Below are 26,606 nucleotides of genomic sequence, written 5' to 3' on the forward strand. Positions count from 1 at the left end.
ACTTGAAAACATAGATTTGTTAGTCCCTAAAGATGACACTGTAGTGAAAAAATGGGTTAGTATATCACATGCAAAAAATGTTTGTGGGCAGCCTAAGTACGACAGACTTTGCAATGTAATGTTTGGTGTGTTGACAATACCACACAGCAACGCGGAGTGTGAACGTGTGTTCAGTCTGGTGAAAAAGAATAGGTCCCAGTTTAGGTCTTTGTTATCAACCAGAGTACTGGAAAATAATTCTGTAATAAAAAGCAAACATTCAGACAAGTGTTTTGAACACATGTTCAGTGAACAATTTTTAAAGAAGGCTAAGAAAGCAACAGCACTGTACTTAAAAAAGTAACAGATGTAGTTAAGACTTTTTTTTCCCAACCTTCATAACATTATCTTTATTAGTTCTTTGTATGTGTTTTATCAGTATGTTTGGGACTTGGTAGTGACATTTTTGTCGGTCTGCTTCATTGTGTTCAGGCCTTTAGTAATGACTATTTTTTCCTTCGGAAGTTCATCAAAGTCTTCGGTTTTTTGTTACACATAACTAGGACTTAGTAATAAGTAATAATCAGGGAGTCATTTTGTGAACTAGATTGTGCTGAAGTTTATTTTATAACTGACTGGTGACAATAGTACTCTGCTGCATTTCATGTAATTAATATAAGTTTTTTTACAGTTTTAGTCATAAGAATATTTTTTATGTGTGCTCTAAAAATTTTACTATAATTTGAATGTGTTTTAATATCTGAGGGTCTACATTAGTACATATATTGGTGATGTTTAACAAATAGTTGAAAAAAAGGATATAACTTAATCCTTATTGTAATTAAGCCTATGGTACTGCAAAAATTGTAATCAGGTACACTTTTAATGCCAATTTTTGGATGAAATGTGTGAACATCAGTGTTTAGGCCTAAAGTGTTTGTCAGTTTGTTTAAGTGGGTTTTAGTAAATGTCTTATGGGTTTATTTTAGAAATAGGGTGTTTTTAATATTTAAAACAAATATATATGCATTTGTAAGATCATTTATTTTTTAAATGAAAAAATGCTGCGTGGAGTTTACGCTAAAATTTAATATTTTCGAGAGTTTTACTAATTCTTATTTGGAAAAGTTGGCAAGTATGTAGATAGATAGACATAAAAACCCTTTACTTTCACATTGATGAAAATGATTTATAGCAACATGGTTACATAGTGCTCAGCATTGTTTCTTAATATATCATAAGTACACTTTAAAAAGACTGAATATATAAATGAACATGTACATACAATTCCTGTAGTAGGCACTCAAGACCAGTGGCGTAGCCAGGATTTCAATTTGGCGGGGGGGGGGGGGGGGGGGGGGGAGGGGAGTCAGCATTTACTCATCCCCAACATGCATCCATCCCCACTTTGCTCCCCCGGGAAAATTTTGATATTTAGGTGCTAAATGGTGCTATTTAAGGCCATTTTCGGTAGTTTTGCAGAGGTTTTAAAATGTTATTTTATAAGCAAAATAATATTGACATGACAGAATCTACATGATTTTGCAACTAATATAATTTCAACCTAAATCCATATACCTATCTTACAGTCTTAATACACTACATTGTATAGGAATTACACCATCAATTTCCATTTTTTGTTCGTTGTCTGCACATTTACTGAAGTACAAATTGAAGTCGCCTAGGTTTTTTCGTTAGTTCTTTCAAAATTTCATCCGTAGATATTTGTACACTGCGGTGAATTGAAAGCATTGCCAGCCCATTCAATCTGCCCTGAAATGAGAAATCAGAAAAGTGATTAACTTTGTAAAAGTTACATATGAAAATCAAACTATAAACACAGTATATTTGCATAGTTATTCTATACTTGAGTTGAGAGTTGGGATATTTGGGTGTCTCTTAACATCTGATTTTTTAAGGTGACGAAGATGACATGAACTGATGGGGTCGATATGAAGCAAAGATGGAATGCTGGGGTTGGGGGAAATGGGAAATTCCCAAGAAAACCCACTGCCCTGTATTAATGTCCTTCTCCTATATATTATTGACTTGAATGGCAGAACGAATTTAAAAATACACACACAAAAGTTTTTTTAACTGAATTGTTTAAGTTTCACAGCAATGTTTACTACACCATGTTATAAAAAACACAGTTAAAATACAACTCTTACCTGAGATACTGTGTTTCGGAGATAGGTCTTGATCCTTTTAAGGGAAGAGAAGGACCTCTCCGCAGAAGCTCTTGATATAGGCAGTGTGGCTAATATCTGAAGTAGGCGAAACACATTCGGAAACATGTCACAATTGCACTGTACTAATGCATCCATGGCATTCTGAGGCTTCTTCTTGATATGTTGCCACTTTATATACCAGAGTCTGATTTCTGCCATGATGGTGGAAGTTGGGGCATTCAAATCCCAGTGATAAAAACTAAGAAGTTCTCAATATCTTCCTCAGAGTCAGCTTGTAAAAAGTCTATATCTGCAGCACCAGGAATAATTGCATGGAATCCTTTCAGCAGAGATGAATGACAAATAATTCTACTGTTTAATTCTGTTAAGAATGTGTCCAAGAAAGGAATAAACACAGTGATTCTGAAATAATTTTCTGGGGATGCAGAATACTCTTGGAGATTTGGTCTGTGGTTTTGCCTGCCTGTGGTTCTCGGTAGATTCAACAACACTCCATTTTTATCTGCGATGGTTTTAGCTTCTTCGAAAATTATATGGAAATGATTTTCTGCATCATTCCTCAAAACTTGAATTTCTTGAAGAGTCAGCTGAGCCATATCTACTGCTTCTCTCAGGTCAATATTCTTTGTCTGTAAATACTTACTGAATGGCAAACCAATGCTGAATACTTTTTTCAGTATCATCAGAGATATCAAAAAATTGGACTTTTGAATGGCACTTTTAAGAATTGCTGCTTGCTGTGATGTGTCGGACGAGCCTTGCAAGTGAGTAATTTGTTCAAGTGATTCTACTACTGGTTCCAGGAGCTCACAGAAATCACTTACAGCATGATAACGTTCAATCCAACATGTTGCACAATTTCTCTTAAGTGTTCGAGCATGATGGTCAGAATCCATTTCTTGTATGGCATTAGTGAGAACAGCTTTCCTCTTTGGATGAATAAAAAAGTCATGTGTCTTTCCAATAATTCCGATACAATTTCGAATATCCTGGACTTCGCAATATTTAGAAATTACAAGATTGAAGAAGTGAGCAGCACAATGAATATAAATAGCTGTAGGGTAATTGGTCTTCACGTGTGCTTGAACTCCATTAAACCTTCTTGACATATCAGCTGCTCCATTATATCCTTGTCCTCGAAGATATTGTAAATGAATTCCAAATGATGTGAGACTTGATAAAATCAGTTCTGAAATTCCTTTACCTGTGAAATCTGATGTACTGACAAATTGCAGGAAGTCCTCTTTCAACATCATTTCTTTTAGGTCTACATATCTAACACAGAGGGACACTTGCTCCACACCAGAAATATCAGCTGTCTCATTAGCCAATACAGCAAAGCATTTTGCTTCATTGACCAAGTTAACTATCTTTGCAAGAAGCACAGAATTACACGAATCAATTATCTTGTTCTGAATTGTTGGACTGATGTATTTGTTGTTTTCTCCTGGATTGCTAAGAACACTTCTTAAGCTGTCGTCTCCTTGGGCTCTAAATCGAAGAAGTGCACGAAAATTGCCCTCATTACTTTCAGGTTCTTCTCCAAGAACGATTTTCCCCGAATCTCTGTGACCACGGAGAGCTATTTCTTGTCTTCCACAGAATGTGACTGCTTCAATTATCGGGACAATAACTTTCCTGTTTGCCTCAATCTGCTTAGCACGCTGTTTGTCAATTTGGTTTTGTACCGAAAATTCTGTAGGACTGGTTGAAACAGCCGGAAAGTGCTCCGCATCGGCAACACAGCCAATGTGATACTGGAGAGATTCATGTTTTGAGAAGGATTCAGTAGCTTTCCTCCAACTATCAAATTTTTTTTTGCCAAAATCCCAAGTTCTTGTGAGTTTATTCCAGCTCCTGATTTTGAAAAAAAAAAAAAAAAACACAAAACTTACAAAATGCCACATTTTCTTTACCTGAATAACATAGCCATGGCCACCGAGTTAACCAGCTATGCTGGAATTTCAGAAAATGCTTTTTCTCTGTACAGCTTCCTTTTCTACATTCCGTTGCAGGAAATTTGTAGGTTTGTGGAGGCACCCAAATACTTTTCAAAACTTTCTCTCGCTCGTGATCATTCAACGGTCTGTTCAGGTAATGTGAAATATCTTTTGCATCTACGCTCTGAGTTGCATTAACATTCACATTTTTATCATGCATAACATCTGTATCTGAAGCTATTGCATTCGTATGGTGTTCGGTATCGTGAGATGTAGATGGGCATTGTCTTTTGGCAAATAATTTTGAAATAGAAACCTGGCACTTATGATTTTGTTTATCCATAATGAAATGTCCAAAATTATTTTCTGAAAAGATAAAGAAAAATGAAATTTGTAGAAGTTTTAAACCTATTGAGATTATATATTTAAATAAAACATTAAAATAAACAATAAAATTCTACTGTAGTGTGTCAGATGTCTTATATTAAACCAGAGAAAATAATTTAAAGCATAGTAGTTAGAAGAATGTAATTGTAAGCATTGCATTACTGCAATGTTAGATTTTGTTTTACTTTTTTAAAACAAAATCATTCCTCGAACTCAATTCATATGCGAAAAAAATTTTTTTCCTAACTATAACTAACCTAGGCAGATATTGTCAAAGGATGAAATGTACAGAATAGAAAAAAAAATATATTAATTAAATTATAAGTTCATAATTAGATATGGTGATTTATCGCAAAAAATTATTCCAGCCGACATAGTTTTCAAAATAATATAGCTTACTATGAATGATTTAACTGGAAAAAGGGCATTTTGTCACGACATAATTCTTTGAAGGCCAATTACAGATGTATTGCGTTGTAGAAGTGTAATTCTCGCTATACACTCTGGCCAATAGCGAAATAAAACCTTCAGTAAGTCGTGTATTTGCAGTTTGCACAGCATATTGCAGTCCAGCAAACAGCCAATTTATACGCGATAAATCTCCACCTCTACAAATAACATTTATTCGAGTGGCATACTGCATGCAAGATGCAATACTTTCACAGGGTTGCCATCCAGCTGGGACTGACAGAATAAGAAAAGGGACCTTTTAGGGTCTTTTTAGGGACTGAAATTTTGCGGAAACCTTAACATTTATAGAATTTTTCATACAATTTTATGGTCGAGTACAACAAATAACACAGTATTAACTCAGCATACCAAGTAATCCAGTATATAAAACTTGAGTCCCTGTTCTGCTACAACCAAAACCACAATAGATAATGTGTTCAATACCATCGTTAAAAGAATGGTCACCCTTCTCCCCAATGAGCAAAAATACAATGTGTGTATGTCATTCCATAATATTGTACTTTATAGTTGAATTTACCTTGAAGTTTTGCGGTAAGAAATGTCAATTTTCTTATTTTTCTTTTAAAGTCTTGCAATCTTCAGTGTTAGAAAATATTTAAGAAACATTTTGTCAAATATTACTAACAAGTAATGCAAATAAATGCTGTTTTTGATTATAAATTAATTTAGGGGAAAAAACATTATATATTTTGCTCATACCATTCCCTTTCCACCATAACTTTTATTCTGGACTTTCATAACCCCTTCAATCATTCATTGCCTGTGCAAGACTTGCTTCTTCTTTTAAAGCAGCAATATCATTTGACTTAAGTGCCTCTTTAAGTCTTTTATTAGCTTCTGAAAATAACCTTTCAGCAGTTTTCCTTTTTTTCTCTTTTTTATTTCTCAAATCTTTCAACTTCTCTTCAGCTTGGAAAATAGACATCTTTTTTTCTCCAACATTATAGTATGCTGCTTTTCTTCAACCTTTTTCCTGTTCTTCCAGTTTTTTTGCTTCCAATCCTTTTTTTGCTTTATGCTCCTCTAAATAAGCACAACATTTCTGATGAGCATACCTTGCAAGATTCAGGAGCTCTATTGTTACAGGTACCAAATGTGGCTTGTTGTCATATATTTTTAAGGCTGACTTTACAATTAACACAGCATTGAGAGTGCGTTCTGACAACAAAGACCTGTCTTCTGTTAAAATTCTCACTGAAGTTGAAAACCCTCTCTCTACATCTGAATTTCCATGTGATACTGCCAATGCAGCTCGACTACAGTTGAAACTGTTGGATACTTTGGAGACCCTAAAGCATTTTTTAATGTCATGAAATGATACCAGTATTTGTCAATTCTTACTTCACACTTGTCAATTATGTCTTGATCTGGTTCTGACTGCAATAACTTCCACTCATCAAAAAGCAGGTTTGTATTTATGTTCAATGGAAGAGATTTGCTGATGGTAACAATATCAAGTGAACTCTGGTCTAACACTCTCTTGTTAGGCTGAAGACACTGAAAACATTTCAGTATTGGTTTAAGTAATGACGACTTTGTCATTATATGTTCTGCAACTAGATTATAAGCTATATAGAAGGTACCTGAAATAAAATGCTACAAACAACTTATGTTATACCAAGTTGGAGCATGTGTGCCCCTCAGTTAATCTTCATTGGGGCTTAAGAATGTTATCTCCCCCATAAAATTTTAATTTGTTCACACAATATTTTTTAATAAAAACATTGAAAGAATAATAAAACAATATCAATACTGTAAAACTTACATGTAGTAAGATGCAGGAAAATGTAGCTCGACAGATGCAAAACTTTATGGATGTGTGGAAGCGTGTTGATGGCCACTGTTCATGACACATTCATAAAAAACTAAATAAATATGCTAATTTTCCAATGAATCCATTTCAAAATTTAAAAAAAAAGGGACTTTAGGGACCTATCAAAATATAGGGACTTTTAAGGGACCTATGGAAAAATAGGGACTTTTAGGGACTTTTAGGGACCAGTGGCAACCCTGCTTTCATCATCATTAAATGGTGGCGTGAACACCGAACAGATAAAATTATTTTTAATTACTGTAAAATTTACATTCAGAATGGGAATATTGTGAAAGTCCGTAATCAGGGCTCTAGTGCAAGCTGTTTTTAACTAAAATGGTAAAGTACGAACGAATGTAAATAAGGCGGGCCGACTGTACAAGCAGAGAAGACTACTTTATAAAGAAATATCTTAATTATATTTATTTATGTAACAGCAAAGGAATTATACATGAGTCATTCACAAATCATTGTGGCTGAAAAATCTTCGGACAATTATAGAAGGCACCATACAGGTTACTACTGCAGCAGGCAACACGCACTGGCACTGTACTGTTCCCTCAAGTCCTTCAAAACAACTGTGTGCTGTGTGAAACAAGGAAAGGAGCAGGTATGCTCTGTCCACCGCCCGTCAGGTAGTGGATCTGCATACTTATCCCGTGACGTCACGGCCACATCGTCTACCGTTAGCCAGGCTCCAGGCGGGTAAGTTTTAGGGCGACCTATTGTGTCTCTGGGGGGGGGGGGGGGCATGTATCCCGTGTCCCCCCTCCCCCCCCCCCCGTGCCTACGCCACTGCTCAAGACAGTAGGTAGGTTAGACCCTAGGCATTATATCACCTGTGGCTGTATCTCTAGATCCAATTCTGATGACTGAGTCTGACTCTGAAAAGTTTGATTCTTCCTCCTGACTTTGTCCATCTGCAACATGTTCTGGTTGACAGGCACATGACAAATGACAATGTACATTAGGACAAGAACTCCGTCTAGGAGTATTTTCTTTAAATTTTAAGTTACTTCTGATAGACACTAGCTTCTGTACCTTATCTGCAGTCACGCGATTTCTAGTTTTAGAATGAATTGCAGCAAACTGAGACCAATTTCGTTCACAGGCTGCAGATGAAGGTGGTAAGGACAATAATCGTGCTGCCATGTGAGATAGAGGTTGTGTATTGCACAATCCCTGCCACCATATGACTGGTGTAACATGTTTTGCTGTGCTCCATATAGCATCTCTTGACCAAAATCCTGTTGATGTGCTGAATTCAGCAAGATTTGATCATAAAGAAGTTACATCTAGTTCAAGATTCGGTGTTAGTTTGGTGATGAAATCTATGGCGGACAGCACTTCATCATCATCTAGCATAACTCCTTTGTATCTTGGATCAAGCAATTTTTTAGCACAGTGTATAGGCTTCAGAATGAAGTCTTTGCGTTTTTGCAGTACTTTCACAACTTTGGCTTCTTCGCTTTTCGTCAAGGGTGATGCTGCAGATGAAGATATTACTTCTGTACATAACTCAGAGATGAAATGTGGAACATCAGACAGAAGTGCACTGTCTGATTCAGACTTTGTTAGAGCTGTCACTATTGGTTTTAGGAGGGAGAAACTTGTAATTTGTTTCCAAAATATATCATTATCAATTAAAAATATTAAAAATACAAATGTATACTGTAATATACTTCTATTAATTTCCAAACAGAAAGTAAACAATCTTGCTGCTGTAGGCCCAACACTTACAACAATGTCTCAACTCTCACAAATGATTGTCTTATAAAGAAGTTTGGCCAACTGCCAAAAAACAAAACTCAGAACTACTAAATTTCCTTTAATAAAAACATAATAGCCTACTTAAATATTTATAACAATAAAAGTAGATTCAATAATGAATAATATTTAATAAGTTAAAATTGAATTTATAATTTTTTCCAATTTTTCGGAAAAATTGTTTTTTTTCTGTTTTTTAACTGGTTTTTTTCCTGGATTCAATTTTTCCGGAAATTTTAGAACCCTAGTTCTGATTTCACGTACGATTTCTAAAACTGTGGGCACATAAAGTCAATTCCAATTCTGCTACAGTTTTGCTAGTTTTGTATCCCCCACACCGCTGTTTGGTAAAACAGTAAAACCAGACAGCCTCACAACCGTACCCAAAGAGTGGTTTTATGCCACATCAAAAGGATTGTATGGTATCTCACTAAATGCCACCCTATCAACAGGGCCAAAACTTCAAAAAGCCATTGTGAGTATAGGCACTCTTGCATTTTAGATTACTGCTGACATAAAGCTGATGTATCACAAGATAAAAGTGTACTCTCAAGACTAGGACTGTTAGCATTGGATGGCACTCTTGAGATAGTGATCCCTTCAAGACTTTTGGCTGAAAAAGTAACCTAAGCGGTTGCCTCAGTACGTTAATTAGCCCATCACACATTACAGTAGCTAGTGGATGATGAAAAGAGGCATTTTTCAGAAGCATTAGATGTTTTAAAATCAGATGTTTATGTAGATGATTAAGTCACCGGTTCCCATTAGGTAGCATCTGCCCTGAAATAACAGGATGTTATTGCCTTGCTTGACAGACTGTTGTTTTAATCTGCATATTTCAGTGCTTCTTAACTGATTGCCTGCTGAAGGTGTGTAGTTCCCACAGTCATGCTTTTTGGCTGACTGAGAAAGTAAAGTTGGTACCATTTGCATACAGACTACCAGCAAACCCTGCAGCAGGGTTACCAAATTGCATGGACAAGGGCTAAGCCTTATCCCTAATTAGTTAGTCTTTGTGCTTTGTGAAGAATGATAGATTCCTTTAACTATAATGGTCATTGGGATGTTTTAATAATCTGCATCCAGGTCCTGATATGGTCTCACCATTGGCTACAATGCACACAACTAGGACAGTGAAATATCAGGCAGTGATGTTGTGCCCATTGCCATGTAAAGTTTTGAAACCAAGATTTTATTTTGCATCTGGATGTTAGTAAGAAGAAGAAAAAAAAGATAAAAGTGATGGAATAGAACAAAACTTAAATTAATCATGGTTTAAAGCACAGATGTTTCAAACGTGTTTTAATTGATTTACCAAAGAGGATTTTTCTTTTGAAGTCAAGAGTTTTGCATAGTAGTTTTTGAAAAGGCAACATTGATTAACAATTTTTGCCACTAACTTAACATTCAATACAATTGCAGTATATTTTAGCTACAAGCTAGAATCTACAATGTTTATTGTTCTAAATAACTGGTCAGCTATTCACTGGCAGACTTTTCCTTAGAGGTCACTTTACTGTTGATATTTTAATTATAAAATTTTGAAAAATGAAGACAAAAAATTCCTTATATGTATTAAAATTACATATAATTATAAATAATTAAGGCAGACGTAGTTTTTGATGCTTAGCATGATTGGTGAAAATCATGACAGTACATTATATGTGATATGCTAGACACAGCCAGCCATTTAGTCAAACTCTTTACTCTTAAGAATTTTGATATACAAAATAACTTCAAAATATACCTACTGTGACTGCAAAGCACTGACAATATTCAATCTGTACATCCCATTAGATAGAACATTCCATGTAGAGTTACATCTCTTTCTTACTTCATGGCCTTTACAAGTCATAAAATTAATACGTACCTGTATTTCAATACCTTCACACCAAGTTACCAGTTCTCAATGGATTAATGTAGATACAAGCTCAAAAATACTTTAGCCAGAAGGAATAAGTCTTGACTAAAAGTATATAGCAAACAGAAGAAAACTATTTGAGTGTGTTAGTTGTCCAATGCTGTGATAAAAAAAAAAGTATTTTAGAAAGTAAAAATGTTAAAACCAATAACTGTATGCTGATTAAAATGTTAAAATGCTCAAAATCTACATTGTCCAAGACTCAAATTGTATAAATTTTAACTATTTGATCTGCTGAATGGCAAGGCCATATAGTTTACACAAGCTTTCCTGCCACTTCAGAGAGGCTAAGAACTGATTGATATTGTTCTCGTGGCTGCCTAATTGGTGAGCTAAAGGTCCAGACTTCTCAGATATTTCAGGCTCAAAAACTTCCCACGGTTTAGGACTGGGTGCAGGTGAGTGTGCTTAAGTTTTTTTTTCTTATTTACTGAATAATAATAATAATAATAATAATAATAATAATAATAATAATAATAATGTTTTAATTCTGTGGGTTTTTTTTTTACATGAATTTCTGACAGGAATACGAAAGTCTTTCATCTCAGATGGGTGTCACTTCAGCTGAGGATTAAAAATAGCTTTATCTTCAACCAATGAAGAACCAACTCGACAAGTTTGCCCTCTGCATCCAAGTGACCATCTTCTCGGCATGACAGTGTGACATACCACTCAGTTTCTGGGCTAATCATTGTTGTCATGTACATCATTTGCAAATGCCATACCTTTAACCGTAGGGTCATTCCATGTTAAATCACCCAAATTTAAATTATCTGGTTGCATGGCTATTTTATTAAATTTTTATATTTACACCATAGATGTACCAACTATTTAACAATACAAAACCAATTTTCAAAATTTTTTATTGGCAGCCATATTGAAATTAGGCTAATTTTTCTACACAGAGACGTATGAAAATGTGTGTATTTTAGGGGTTTGAAAAATTAATACTGAACTTTGTCTATTACAATTAGAACATTCTGGTTTTGACTGGTTGAAAGAAGGTATTCTAAGGTAGCATGTAAGGTATATACATGCAAACAAGCATTTAAGGTACTAGGGGAAAATGGGACTTAAAAGTGTGCCAAAAAATGAACAAAATGACCAAATTCAAGGTCATACTGATGGTGAAGGGCTATGAACCACTGACTGGCAATTTTTCTTCAAGAACTATGACTAATAGGGGTCACATCCATGGAGAAGCAAAGACTGGATTGTAAGCCCTTCTTGCTTTTTTTTGATGTTAAAGTTGCAACATTTCACAAAAATCAAAATTTCAAGGTCAAATAACTGCCAAAAATTACAGGTTTTGGGCTGACATACCTCTACTGGTACTCAACACAACCTACAAGTTTCATTTTGTGGTTCACTGTGGTTTCTTAGCTACAGGTTCTCAAAGGTGTACAGAAATTCACTTGTTTGCTTTCCCATTAAATATATACAATTGCAGATTTTTTGCTATATATTTATGATCCAAATAAATTATATAAGTTTCCGAAAGCTTAGTAGTGTAATAAAGATGTAAGGTATACTGTATGACTAATAGAAAACACCACTTGGAACTAGTCTGTACCAGTGATCCTGCATGATAACTGGTTGAAACTGGGTCTAACTCCTGTGTTACTGTAGCCAGCAAGTCAGTGTGCAGTGAACTTTAATAGTGCATAGTTTATGAAAAACATTCTTGCTAAAGTTTTGTTGTACCTAACGCATGATTGAGGTATATATACAACACAGTATTATGATTTAAATATGGCTTGTTCTGTCGGCTCTTATCTAAATTAATTTTGTCAAAATAATTCATATGGTGTATCAGTGATAAGTCTAGCATCTGGGTTAAGCGATTCTGATCGATTTCTAGTGCAGTAGAGAGTAGGACTAAATGAAATAAACAGTGTATGCACTAATCATTACAAAAAGTATGTTCAAAATTCAGCAATTTATTTGGAAAGTCATGTAGTGATCCTTTTAGCTTTCACAAAAAAGTTATTACAAAAAAACCTGAGGGTAATTATTTTGTGCATGTCTGAGAAATGGCCCTCCTTGCGGCTTGTGCCTGGGAAATCAGTTTGTTCTTCATGCCACAAATGACTTGCTGTTCCTAACGCTGAAGTTAATACTGAAGATGACATTGACCAGCCGTTCACAGACCCTGACATAGTTATAGAGACTCTGAATCAGGTGGGCGAAACTTTAGGTGTTTCTCCCATTAAGATAAAGAGGTTAAGTAATGAGAAAAAGCATTTGGAAGTCAAGCACACAGTAAATAAGTTTTCGGGTGCTGTTAAGGAGAAACTTAGTAACTCTTTTAATATTTATTATGATGTACTAGAAGAGGAGGATAGAAACAGGAAGGCAACCGACAATGCTGCACAAGACATAGAATAGCTTAGTCAGTGTGTGAAAGAGAGAATAAAAGTTTGTACTTCAAATGAAGAAAAAATTAAAGTGATAAGTGTAGTCCCACATAGTTGGACAATTAGGAAAACAGTAGAGGAACTGGGTGTAAGTGAATACCTAGTAAAAAAAAACCAGAACACTTGTTGAGAAACATGGCATCATCCCTGAAGTAAATTTGCAAAAAATAGGGAGGAAAACTAGTCAAGAAATTAAAGACCTCATTGTGAAGTTCTATGAAAGTGAAGATGTAAGTAGGATGTGTCCTGGGATGAAAGAAACCAAATCAGTACGTCTTGAAAATGGAGTGAACGAATTAAAGCAGAAAAGACTGATACTTTGTAATTTAAAAGAGCTATACCAACAATTCAAACAGGAGCACCCATTGGCAAAAGTAGGTTTTTCTAGCTTCTGTGCCCTTAGGCCTCAGTGGTGTATTATAGCTGGCGCTAGTGGAACACACACAGTATGTGTTTGCTGTATACATCAGAATGTGAAATTGATGGCCGCAGCTCTAAGCCTTTCCAATTGTAAATCTCTGCTTTCTACAATAGTGTGCAACATCAATGAAGAAAATTGCATGATTGGTCAGTGCTCACAATATCCTGGTGTTGATGCACTGGACTTCAATGAACTGTGCCATGAAAGTATAGATGATGATGAAAATACAATATTTTATCGACAGTGGGTTGCTACTGATCGATGTATGTTGGTCACCATTTTGGAACCATTCTCTGAATTCAAAGCAAATTTTACTATGAAGTTAACTGATTTAAAAAGTCATCATTTTATTGCCAAGAGTCAATAACATTTTCTCAAGGACACGAAACGGGATTTGCCAGAAAATGAATGTGTTGTCATTGCGGATTTTTCTGAAAATTACACATTCATGTTGCAAGATGAAATTCAAAGTTACCACTGGGCCAATGTCCAAGCCACTGTCCACCCATTTTGTGTTTATTTCAAGAAGGAATCAGGAGAAGACACATGCCACAGGAGCCTATGTGTAATAAGTGATTGCATGGAGCACACAACCACTGCTGTCTATGCATTTCAGAAGCAACTGGTACTCTTTATAAAATCATTTATTCCTAAGCTGAAGAAGATCTTGTACTTTTCTGATGGATGTGCAGGTCACTATAAAAATAGAAAAAACTTTTCTAACCTCTGTAAACATTATGATGATTTTGGTGTGCATGCGGAATGGCATTTTTTTTGCCACCAGCCATGGAAAAGGCCCAAGTGACGGGATAGGCGGAACAGTAAAGAGGCTTGTAACAAAGACGAGTCTACAATGGCCAACTGAGGGCCACATAAACACACACAAAACAATGTTTGATATTTGTGGTCAGAATATTAAAGGCATAGACTTTGTACTGGTTACTGCAGAAGATGTACAAAAAGAGCATGAAACTCTGAAACACCGCTTTGAAGAAGCAAAAACATTTGATGGAACTAGAGATCATCAGTGCTACATCCCATTGGATAGATCAACTCTTCGCGTCAGTAAGATTTCTGCATCTGTTTGTTCGAAACACATTGAATTCAAGACTGACAGAACTTCACAATTATCGAGTATCAAGGACATAAACAAAAATGATTATTTGTATTCATGTATAACAAAAAAGTGGTTTATCGGAAAAGTTATTGATGTGTCCGAAGCAAATGATGCAAAAGTAGTGTTCTTCAAACCTGCTGGACCCACAACTACATTCAGCAAGACAAACAATGATGTTGTTTGGGTGAAGAGTGCTAATATCATTGACATTCTGTCACCACTAGACTTCACCAGGCCACAGGGAGAACCTACAACATTTCTCAAGAGAAAAGTACAGAACTTTGTCATAAGTTAAACTCGTTTTTGAAAACAGTGAAAGCTGCGGAGAGTTCGTAGGCTGCGGCATGTTGTCAACACATTTGTTTCTGCTAAACTGCAAACAGACTTGGCCTTAACGATGTTTATATCATGTGACAATTAATGTAAGGTAAACTATTTTACAAAACTCTCTCATTTTATCATTTTAGTGTTTTAAAGACAGAGTTATAATATTTATTAGTAAGATTTTGCTTTCACAAATGGTCATGATTGCAGTTAAATTTTCCATTTAATGCATTAATTCAGGCCACATTTCTATACAAATTTGAGAGCTTGTAGCTAAGGAACCACAGTGAACCACACAATTAAACTTGCAGGTTGTGTTAAGTACCAGTAGGGGTATGTTATCCCAAAGTGTGTAATTTTTGCCAGGTCCCCCTTAACAGTTATTTGACCTTGAAATTTTGATTTTTGTGAAATGTTGCAACTTTAACATCAAAAAAAAGCAAGAAGGGCTTACAATCCAGTCTTTGCTTCTCCATTGATGTGATCCCTATTAGTCATAGTTCTTGAAGAAAAATTTCCAGTCAGTGGTTCATAGCCCTTCACCATCAGTATGACCTTGAATTTGGTCATTTTGCTCATTTTTTGGCACACTTTTAAGTCCCATTTTACCCTAGTACCTTAAATCCTTGTTTGCATGTATATACCTTACATGATACCTTAGAAGACCTTCTTTCAACCAGTCAAAACCAGAATGTTCTAATTGTAATAGACAAAGTACAGCATTAATTTTTCGAATCCCTAAAATACACACATTTTCATACGTCTCCGTGTAGAAAAATTAGCCTAATTTCAATATGGCTGCCAATAAAAAATTTTAAAAATTTGTTTTGTTCTTTTCAATAGTTGGTACATCTATGGTATAAATATAAAAATTAAATTAAATAGTCGTGCAACCCCACTTAGGTGATTTCACTCTATAACCATAAACTATTTCATAGGCCTACCTCTTGGGAAATGTTGATCTTGAAGGGCCTCACTGACTGGTCTACTTTTTGAGGTTGTCCTGGACCCCACCACTTGGCCTCAAGTTTCGGCAATGGCGGAACTGCTGTCAGTAGATTCAAAACGTAATTCACAGCGACAGCGCCCAAAACTGTGATTATACATATTTTAATCAAAACACCCATGGTGACCTGTGGAAAGAACAAAAAGTGCTATAAATGAACAACCCATTCATAAGCAATGGTGCGAATAGTAAGTGTTAACTGTGAATCCAAGCAGCTCTTTAGAAACAATTAACAAAGTAATTTTTTTCTGCAGTACAGAGTTGTGACCTTCACACCTTTTCTCCTGTAATTTTTTTTACTTCCGATATCTCATAGTTTACAATGTATCCCACTAATTCTAATAGGATTTCACATGTTTAACATTCATGTCCAATGGTGAACAAGTGAAAGCAAAGCAACTGCTACCATCTAGATAACACTGATTCAAGATATTTTGGAATTCATGTATGCCTTCTACTTGTTTATGCTATTTATCATAGAATTTGCTATATTCATTGTTTTCATTTGATTTGTGCAAAATTTTTGAGTACAGTAGAGCACCCCTCAACCGGAATCATTGGGGGGAGGTCTATTCCGGTTATGGGAAAATTCCGGGTAAGGGGAGTTGCGGTAGGGAGGCAAAGAAAAAAGCCATTACATGCTGCACATATTAACTTAAATGTATAGCCACAGTTATACTGTAAATATTTTCCAGTTATAAAACCATACAACAAAAACTATGTAGATCTGTTATCTGTTAAATTTTTTTTTTAAATTGGGGACTCCCACTGAAGGGAGTCACCCGCCAAAAATTCATCTTTATTAAATAAAAGGTACATGGAGATAATGAAAACACAAATGTATAATACATGGCCGCAAGGGCTTCGTGGTGACAATGGTTATTTATTTACAGTATGTACAAAGATTGAGCTCCTCCGACTTCCGTCCCTGGGGCTCTGCTGCTCTGTCGGTGGCGTCCGTTGGCTGGCTGGCGGGGTGGTGCTCGGCTGATGTTGGTGCCATGCTGCTGATGAGGGGCAGCATGGTGAAGGCGGTGTTGATGTCGCTGTTGGAGGCTGGAGAAGTCTATGGTGGTGCTGGATGTGGCGGTTCGTGGTGCAGCTTGTAGATTCAGGGCCGGGACTATAGTCGGCATTCGGTTATCACCCAGTATCCGAAATCCTCTTCAGTGCGGAATTCGTATTATAGACCTCTTTCGGTAGCTGGATGACTGCTAGGTACGGATGGCTCTCCACTCTTGAGTGAATGAGGTCTGAAGCTCTATCGAAAGTCTGTTCGGCGTATTTCATAACGTTTTGTTGACAATGGCGGCGGATTTGGATGAGTTAAGAAATCACATAAATGGAGTTTTTGAATTTTACGAAGAATTGGAAAATCATGTTCGGCTTCCTAAACGATATATAAGAAATACGCCAGATCCCTTTGAAATCTACAGAGAAAAGGAGTTTCAAAATAAATTTCGATTCTCAAAAGAGGTGGTTAGAAATGTCCTGTACCCATTTGTTCAGCATTTCGAAAAACCAGATAATCGTGGTTTGCCGATTCCTGCAGAGAGGCAGTTATTGTTGGCCTTGCGGTTTTATGCAACTGGGAGTTTTCACGTAAGTATTTAAGCTGTATTTATCCATGGACTGTTTTGATGTCATGTAATGATAGATTTTAACTGGCATAGTAGTCCTAACCTAAATAAAAGTAAACAAATAGCTGCTCTTATGTAAAGATTTGTCGTGAATGTGTTTTAGTTTTGACTTCGTGCTGTTCATGTAGCTCGTAACAGACACGTAAATTTAATTTTTTTTTATCATAAATTAAGTTTGTTGGGACTTGCCTCAACGTCATACCTACACCTTGATCTATTGTACCATGTAAATTTCCATTGCAAATACAAATTAATAGTGTAACAAGAATATATGTATGTTATAATTTATTTCACCACTCATTTAATCTACCTTCTTTATATATTTTAAAAATTTTTATACTTTTTAGGTACTTTATTACTTTGGTACATGTAGACTTGTAGACATAACAGAAAAGAGTGTTATTAAAACTATAAGGAAGTTCTTCTACTCATATGTCCAGAATTAAAAATAACTTTTAAAAATTTAATAAAACTTATGTTGCAGTTGAAAGTTAAATATATGATGTTAAATATTCTCATTTGGTAACATATTTTTACCTTGTAAGTTTGCTAAGTCAAGATTGTTAGTTTTGTTTTAAAAAGTAATACTATACACTACCTATCATGTGTAATTTATAAATCTTTTTATTTTTACAGGAAGTATGTGGGGACATGAGTGGCCTAAGCCGAAGTACAGCGGGAGCAATAGTTAAAGCTGTGACGGAAGCTCTAGCTGGACAGCTGAGACACCACATCAAGCTACCCAACACAGATGAGGAAATGAATGGTGCTATGCAAAAATTTTTTGAAATTGGAAATTTCCCTGGTGTTGTTGCTGCAATAGACTGCACTCATGTTCCCATTGCAAATCCTGGAGGAGATAGAGGAGAAGTGTTCAGAAATAGACATGGGATTTTTTCTCTGAATGTCCAGGTGGGTTTAGCGCTGTCTACGTAAAATTTCATAAAACCAGCCTTGTCCCGTTCTCATATCCCTTAAAGCAAATTTAAAAATGGAGATAAAGAAACATTTCTCTCTTGGTCCGACTTTGAAAATAAACGATCGCTGTTACTGAGCCACCAATATTTTAAGTTTATAAAATAAAAAAGTAAATTATGTGTTGGAATTGCTTTTGAAAAAAAAATTAAGCCTTACTACATTCTGTAAAGCCATGTACTTCAAAATATATATATGTGTACATACATACAATGTGCTATAAATTTTTTTTTGATTACATAAACAATGTAGCCACTTTTTATGAATTTTGAAGTAAATTTATTTTTATATAATGTGGTAAAAGTTACGTATGACGTATCCAAGTTAACCCCTTGATCCTGATAGCATGATCCTGTATAATTGATCCTGTGGTAAATGATGGTGGTTGTTTTAATTTATTGTGTCGACAGATCCTGGACTCAAGATAACATGAAAATGAATTTTGATGACAAGTTGAATTCAAAAATAAAATTTCACAAAACCTGACAATTTGTTTGCATTGTAATATTATGTTCAGGATCTGTCAATGTAATAAATTAAAACAGCAAGCATAATGTACCACAAGATCATGCCCTCAGGCTCAAGGGGTTAACTTGGATACATGATACAGATTTTTTACCTAAATTAGTTTAGTTTATTCGATTAAAAAGAAGTATAACTTCAAATGCATGTAAATATATTATCTTTTTTAGTGTTAAGCCAATTTTAACATAGGCCTATTCTTGTTACACCGCAAATGTATTTTTTGGTGCAGGTTGCTGTCAGCGCCCAAATGAAAATTATTGACATTTGTGCTACAAGACCTGGTTCATGCCATGATGCAAGAATTTTTGATGGATCAGGACTTAAGGTTTGCTTCGAAGAACAACGCATAAAGGGCATTATGCTAGGAGACAGTGGTTATCCGTGTCTTCCATACCTGTTCACACCACTGCTAAATCCACAGACAGAAGCTGAAGAAAGATATAACGTCGCTCATATCCGAACCAGGAATATTGTGGAGAGGACATTTGGTGTTTGGAAGCGAAGATTCCGCTGCCTTACGAAAAAAACTGGAGCACAAGCCTGAAAACATTGTCGCTATAATTTGTGCAACTGCTGTTTTGCACAATATTAGCTTAGATGTCGAAGCGCCTTTACCAGAAGATGAATTTCCTTGGGTTGATGTGTTTGGTGCTCCTATAGCAGCAGAAGCAGCTGCTGGGAATCGCAACAGATTAGGTCATCTGATTCGTGCAGATTTCATTCAACGTCGGTTTATGTAATATATTTCAGTAAAGATTTTCTTGTTTGATTAATCCCTAGTACTGTAGTAAATGTTTGCGTATTTTATGCACTATGCAAGACTTTTTTTAGTTTTGTTGCTGTATTACAGTTTGTAAAATTTTATTCACCATATTTTTAACAAATTGAAGCATACAGCTGGTAAGCAACCATGCTTGGCATGTCATGTATCCTACTGTAGCCAAACATAAATACAAACATAGCCATGTGACTCACATATAGCATGTCAATATAGTGTTTACGTTTATCAGCTAGTTATCCAATCATGGGACTGTAGGTTTGCAGACTACAGCCCTTCCCCAGATTTAATTTCTTTTTTTAAATAAACAAAATATGGTTAGGTTAACATGCAGCTAAAACTGCATGCTAATACATATAATAATCATAATTGTGTTATTAGTTCAAGAGTTGCCATTAATAATTGTTTTTATAAATTTAATGTTAAAAGGTTAAATTTCAGGAAGCCTCTCAACTAGAGTTTTACCTGTATACAGTGTTTCGTGGCGGGAGTAAGCGTGTTTTATACGTTTATTTTTAAGTATAATATTGTTATAGTTGTAGTAGAAATATTTAATAGGCTTCTTACTGAACCCCGTGGTGCAGATTTATTTTGTCATAATTTACATTTTTTCATGGTGTTAAGTATTTCTGGTGATTTTATTGTTTTGAGCTGTATAAGCAGCTTAAACTTACTTTTGTATTTGTTTAGTTACTTTTTATGTGGTTAGACATTTTTTGTACCTAAGTACTTAGTACCATGAAGAGTCCATTGGTGTTTTGGAGTTACTGAAGATGTTTTGTGCAGCTTGACATGTATTTATATCATGGTCACACTATAGCGGCCACAGTGACTTGTAACTATTGAGAAGCATCAATAAAACATATTGAAAAGAATTTGGTGTCCAAGATACATTATTTAATTAACCATTCATCAACAGTGATGTTGTTTTCTGGAATGTAAATCATGCATAACTAATTTTCATGAATGTGCACCCCTTTCCAAAATATTCAGCTAGCCAGGAAAGGCTACAAACCTTAAAATATTATCTACAACTTTTGTTTGAAATAATTATTTATAGACAAACCACTACTGAAAGGGGTGGAAAAAAAACAAGGTTTAAGGACAAAAAATTTTTTAACACCATCATTAAGTAAATGATAAAATCTAGAACAATTGTAAATCTTTTAAAGGTAATCTATTACTTGGGCTGAAACAAGTTCCAATGGATTAACTATTACCATTTAAAGAGGGATTGAAATAACAAAAAATTAAAACTTCTTTTCTATCACATTCATTTGAAATTTATTTTAAAACAATGTTAATATTATCTAAAGCCTTGGCCTAAAATAAATTTTACATGAACCACATATTAGTGGTAGACATAGAATATAGTTTGGAGTTTAAAAAATTGAACTACCTTAGTAGGCATATTTTTTTAAAAGCTATTTAATGCTGGATCCATTGAGTTACTACCATTGCTGCATTGAGTATGAGAAAATGTTAAAATGTTCATTTTGGAGAATGTATGGTATGCTAGGTACATTAAGTTCTTAAATTGTTACTAATGTTTATTTTCCAGAAAAAGACAGTGTTTCAAAATCTACCATATGCCTGTAGGCCATGCAAAAGTGATTTTTTTTTTCAATTTATTTTGTTTTCAAGAATATGAAGCACAACTCACTTCAGCACAATGATAAATGAGGTGCTGAGTTTCACTTTTTGTTATAACTGTTTAGTAATTTTTTTTAAATATGAGTATGATGTAAATTGTTTTTATTTAGATTTTGTTCTAGTTTCTTGTTGAATGAGTAGTTTAAAATGAACTTAGTTTGAGAGATGTCATAAACACCACAAATATACAGGCAATTCAATGTTATTAACTTGCAATTTATTAAATTAAGCAGGGTAGCTGAATAATGGATAATACAATAATGCAATAACTATTGGAATTGTTGCAGAACTGTTAATTTCTCATTTTTATGAGAAAATTTACACCTCGTGCCACTTCTCCAAATGCCTTAACATTATGTTTACAGTGAATGTTGAAGTGTATATTTGTTTCTAACTAAACTTTGTAAATAAAAACTAAATTTTAACATAATGATTATGTGGGTTAAAAAAAGTATTTATAAGACAACTACATTAGGCTGATGTTAGTTAAAATTCTAATGACTTTCGTAAAAAAAACATTTTCTATAAATAGTAGGTACATATAATTTATTAAATAAACTTTACTAGGCAGATGTAAATTAGAGTTCTAATCACTTTAGTAAAAGTAATAGAACCAGTCATCTATAAATAGCTTATCATTGTTGAATTATTTATGTTTTAACATACAACTTGGAAGAATAAATATGCACACACAAATATCCATAAAATTTCCAATGACAAAATTCCCTGATGAGTCATTTGAATGATTTACATACTTTACAATTTTCTTAAAGAATTAAGGACAATTCAATCCACACCATCCCTATAGATGCACTAGTTCTAACAGAACCTTGCATATGCCATTTTACAGAATGTGTGACTATGTACTAGAACACCATCTGAAAAACCAAATACATGCTTAAAGTCTGGATGATGGCATAGCAGAGCATGACATTTCTCCCTCAAATTACTATCATTGAGAAATTTCCATGACTTTTCCATGTTTTAAGTAAATTTCTTGCTTTTCCCTGACTTTCCAGAATTTGAACAACCTGCATATTAACAAGGAAGTTTGAACAAAACAACAAGTTTATCAGTTATCCAAGTATTTTTTTACAAATAAAAAAAAATTAATTTAAATTCATCAGAAATATAAACTTCTGAAATAATATAATTAAATATGCCAAAATAACTTTATTCTATGCTCTTCAACTTCCTGAATTTAATAAAAAAAGGCTGAGATAAAAAATTCCTAATAGTTTAGCAGTAATCACCGTTTTACCATCCCATGTAATAAGACAATTATTTGTTTCTTGTATTACGTACACAGCCTTACTTCCATAACACCATTAACGAAGTGTTTTTTTTTTTCAGTTTTGTTTTTAATGTTAATTTCATCATACAAAAGTTATAAATTATAAAGTGCTGCAACATTATAAGCCCCCTTCAAACTTTAATCATGCAATTAGTACAAACAGGTTTTGCAATTAAAAGTAAATGAAGATAAACATTTTTTTTATTTTATGTAAATGGACAAATTCTAAATACAAAACTAAATTAACAATAACAAAATTTCTAAATACAAAATTACATTGTTGATAAATTAACTTCAAATATTTTCTGTACTTTTATGGTCATGTGCCTGCAACTGGCGCAACAAAAGTTGTTCCCTTGCAAGTTTAACCTTGTGTAGCTCCTCATTTTGCCGCATTACCGCAGCATGCAACTCAGCATCTTGTTTAAGTTTTGCTGCATGACTTTCCCGAAGCATTCTAATCTCTTCATCAATTTTCTCTATCCTTTTCTTTACCTCTGCCTCAACCATGTGGGTGGACTTTACAGAAAAGGAGCCCTTCTTGTTAATTGGCAGTTTCGGAGCCAAAAACGTTTCATCTGCAAATAAATTTATTTCATGTGTTTAATACAACATAACACTTCACATATATTTTTGCATGCTTTAAGAGAACATGTGGGAATAATTTTTAGCCAAGATACATTTGCTATACAAAATATAGGTACTAGTAGCATAGCTGCTTAGATTAGCCGCATAATAGATTTAACTTACTGATGTGAAGAGCGCATTTGAAAAAAAATACAAAATTTTTTTTAAATAAGGACTAATTTCTAATCATTCTGTAACACGGCGTTGCAATATTTTGAGTACCTAGTTTATCTGTAATGCACCGTTTTATGGTTGGTTAGGTTAACTACATCTAAAATACTTCAAAAAAAAAGCTGTAAGGTAAGCTACATTATAATACCATAATACAATGTGGACAGTTAGATTGGTTACATTTAAAGTAAGTAAAATAGTGTGGATGGGTTAAATTTGCAACATTAAAAATAGCTTGTAGAACAACGGTGCATAGCTCAAAGATTAATTAAGATTTTTATTTTTCATTTTCAGATGCATTCCTCTTGATATTAATTACCCATCTTAAAACTGAGATCCACATTCTGTTTAGGGTACGTTGGCATCAAGATGGACAATTATAATTGATTTTTTAACATGTCTGCTATTTATTTAAATCTATGTAAGGTGAAATAATACATCACATATTATGCATCGCAAATTGAAAATATTCTGAAAATTTACTTCACATCTGAAATACACACATTTCTGTCAATGTCAGATTAATCATGAGGTATGTACTGTTTTAAAAATAAATAATTTAACCTTACCAGGATTATCAAAGTTCTGGGATGTAGTAGGCCTAGCAGCTCCAATAATTAGAGGTGGGGTGTCTGGAGCATCTGCCACTTCTTCATCCATTGCGACTACTTCTGCACAAACAGTTGTAGCACTGCAGTCAGCCCTGGCATCCTGGAGGTGGATCGTGTTGCTATCCCATGCCGAAACCACCTCCAAATCAAAATAGGGCTGGATAGAGGAAACCACAGTTGCCATTTCTTCCAGCTGAGGTGGGGAAACAAAGGCTTTGCCCCCACCTGTTGCCATAGCATGAAGTCTTTCTGTTTGACGATGCTTTCTTGCTGTGGTTTTTGTCTTTTCCCAACACCTGGAAAGTTAAATTGAACACTGATATAATAATTTATTGAAACTTTAATTTTAGTGTAATACAGTTTCAACATAAAAAACATGAAACGAAAATTAATGGTCAATTAAGAAATTGCTACTAACTAGCAAATACATCATACTTGATACTAGAAATCTCAAAGCAGTACAAATGTGTCTTTATAAAAGCCCATATCTTATGTACAATGGTAATTTTAACACATATCCAAGTTGATTCCTTGATACTGTGGAAAGATTTAGGACTTAACAAAAGCTTGTGATAGGCCTATACCAATTAAAAATTGATAGTAAGATGAATACAAAAGAAAAAAATTCCACTAGATCTGATATATTTGTTTGTATTATACTTTGTTATGTTTTGGAAAGGATATTTCGACTTACTTTAAAACAGCAAGCACCATGTGTACCACAGGATCAACTGATATAATTAGTTTAATATATTCACACATACCTTTTTAGCTGGCCATCATCTCTTTTAGTTGTCACGTTACTTGCATTAAACTCCAAGGCTATAATTTTCCACGTAGCCTTCTTTTCATTATTTGAAACAGAGTCCGTTTTCTTATTTTCAACTATGTTCTTATATTTTTTTATCAAGTCAAACAAAATGTATTTGTCTGCTTGAGTGAACGCGATATTTTTCGGCGTACTCATTATCTTCACTGACAATTGCACACAAAAAATAAAATATCTACGGTCACCAGACACTAACCTCAACAAATTCAAACAGTAATTTAATTAGCGTGTGTTTAAAATATGTTGATACGTCACAAAAGACGATCGAAACAGACGGGTAGCTTCCTATACTCATTTGGAGTACTATCGGTAAGTAGAAATTTGTACTATGTTGCCATATTTTCAGATAATGTGAATGTGAAAGAGCTTTCGGCTGGCAGTCATCCGAAAATCGTTTATAGGAAACGGAAGGTGAACAAGCTGCCAGAGGAATGACTGTTGAAAGCGCTTTCGGATAACGACTATAGGCTCGGCCCGTAGTGGTCACCACTGTTACCTGGCGCGCGTGCCAGCCCCTGGCCGCGCATCGTCATTGTCGTCGTCGTCGCGAAGATGTCCCGTGCTGAAGAGTGGTCTGCGGGGGTGAGGAGTGTCGGGTTGCGGGTCGGTCAGCTGTCTGATGAGTGGGTTGTTGCTGCGCCCGCAGCGGCGGAGGAAAGTGTCTGTGGAGGATGATAAGGTGTGGTGGAGGTGGGAGAGACCAGTCAGATCGAGGAGGGTGTTTCGGGCGAATGCCTAGGAAGTATGAACGCGTGATTGGGCGGAGGTTGAAGCGAGATGAGTGGGCCCAGGTAGGGCATGCATAGGTGAAGTGAGGGATGATGTATGTGCGGTATGCGGTGATCCTGACAGGAAGTGGAATGGCGGATGCTGGTCGGAGTACGTTGGCCAGTTGGGCCATCACGGCACGGGATTTGGATCGGACCGTTTCGAGGTGGGGGAGGAGGGTGAAGGTCCTGTCCAGAGTGACCCCTAGGTAGCGGAGTTGTGGTGACCAGGGGATGGCCACTCTGGAGATGATGGGTGGGTGGTCTTGGTGGGGGTGGAGGTGGGAGAAAAGGATGGAGGTGGACTTTGTGTGGTTGAGCCCGATGCCGTGGGCGAGGAATTGGGTTTGAAGGGAGGTGAGGCCGCGGCTGAGGCGGTCGCCGAGCATCTGCTCGTGGACAGAGGAGGCGAGGAGACAGGTGTCGTCGGCGTACTGCACCAGGTACGTGCCGGGGGGAGGTTTGAGGTCGGATATGTGGAGAGCAAAAAGTAGGGGTGAGAGGATGGCGCCTTGAGGGACACCGGCAGAGATGTGGCGGGGGCCAGAGAGTGTCCCCTCCACCCGAACCTGGAAGGTGCGTCCCTCCAGGAACGAGCAGATGAGGCGCACCAGGTGGGGGGAGAGGTCGGTGGCGGCCAGGCGCTGGACCAGTTGGGAGTGGGGGACAGAGTCGAATGCACGGGCCAAGTCGAGGAGCACCATGCCCGTGTGTTGCCGCCTGGAGAACCCGAGGGTCACCAGGAGCTCCACACGAGCGATGGCGTGGGTGGTGGAGTGTGCTGGGCGGAAGCCGAACTGGTGGTGCGGGAGCAGGTTGAGGGAGTTGACTTGGAGGAGCAAGCGGCGGTGGATGGCCCTCTCTGCGACCTTGGAGAATATGTAGTGCTGTTTTCAAAACGTAACGGGTCTGTGCCGGGTCGTAAAACTCCGGGCTGGTTGAATTACCTTCATTCTAGCAAGCTGGCAAGCGGGTGTTTCT

General features: G+C 35.8%; 2 protein-coding genes and 1 long non-coding RNA gene across 4 annotated transcripts in view; 1 reads left to right on the top strand and 2 right to left on the bottom strand.

The window, feature by feature from the left end:
• LOC134546189 (juvenile hormone epoxide hydrolase 1-like) overlaps positions 1-26,606 on the bottom strand; it is a 54,415-nt gene that overhangs the window by 13,489 nt on the left and 14,320 nt on the right. For both annotated transcript variants that reach the window (XM_063388783.1, XM_063388784.1), the window contains exon 2: positions 15,694-15,882. In XM_063388783.1, coding sequence (XP_063244853.1) covers positions 15,694-15,876 — 183 coding nt within the window. In that variant the 5' untranslated portion in view covers positions 15,877-15,882. The remainder of the gene's footprint in view (positions 1-15,693; positions 15,883-26,606) is intronic.
• Positions 1,356-4,632, bottom strand: LOC134546188 (zinc finger MYM-type protein 1-like). Its single transcript, XM_063388781.1, has 2 exons — positions 2,151-4,632; positions 1,356-1,752 (listed from the first exon to the last, which is right to left on the bottom strand). Exon 1 carries the CDS (start codon positions 4,076-4,078, stop codon positions 2,390-2,392), a length of 1,689 nt encoding a protein of 562 aa, XP_063244851.1. The 5' UTR covers positions 4,079-4,632; the 3' UTR covers positions 1,356-1,752; positions 2,151-2,389.
• Positions 16,298-20,545, top strand: LOC134546190 (uncharacterized). The gene is made up of 3 exons (XR_010079093.1): positions 16,298-17,357; positions 18,032-18,307; positions 19,125-20,545. It is a non-coding gene; the product is annotated as an uncharacterized LOC134546190 (long non-coding RNA).

This window comes from Bacillus rossius, chromosome 1 (assembly GCF_032445375.1).
Source record: "Bacillus rossius redtenbacheri isolate Brsri chromosome 1, Brsri_v3, whole genome shotgun sequence".
NCBI lineage: Eukaryota > Metazoa > Arthropoda > Insecta > Phasmatodea > Bacillidae > Bacillus > Bacillus rossius.

What these genes read in the sequence shown, in the direction of transcription:
- LOC134546188 (XM_063388781.1), bottom strand. Translation starts at nt 4,078, where the DNA reads ATGTGGCATTTTGTAAGTTTTGTGTTTTTTTTTTTTTTTTTCAAAATC.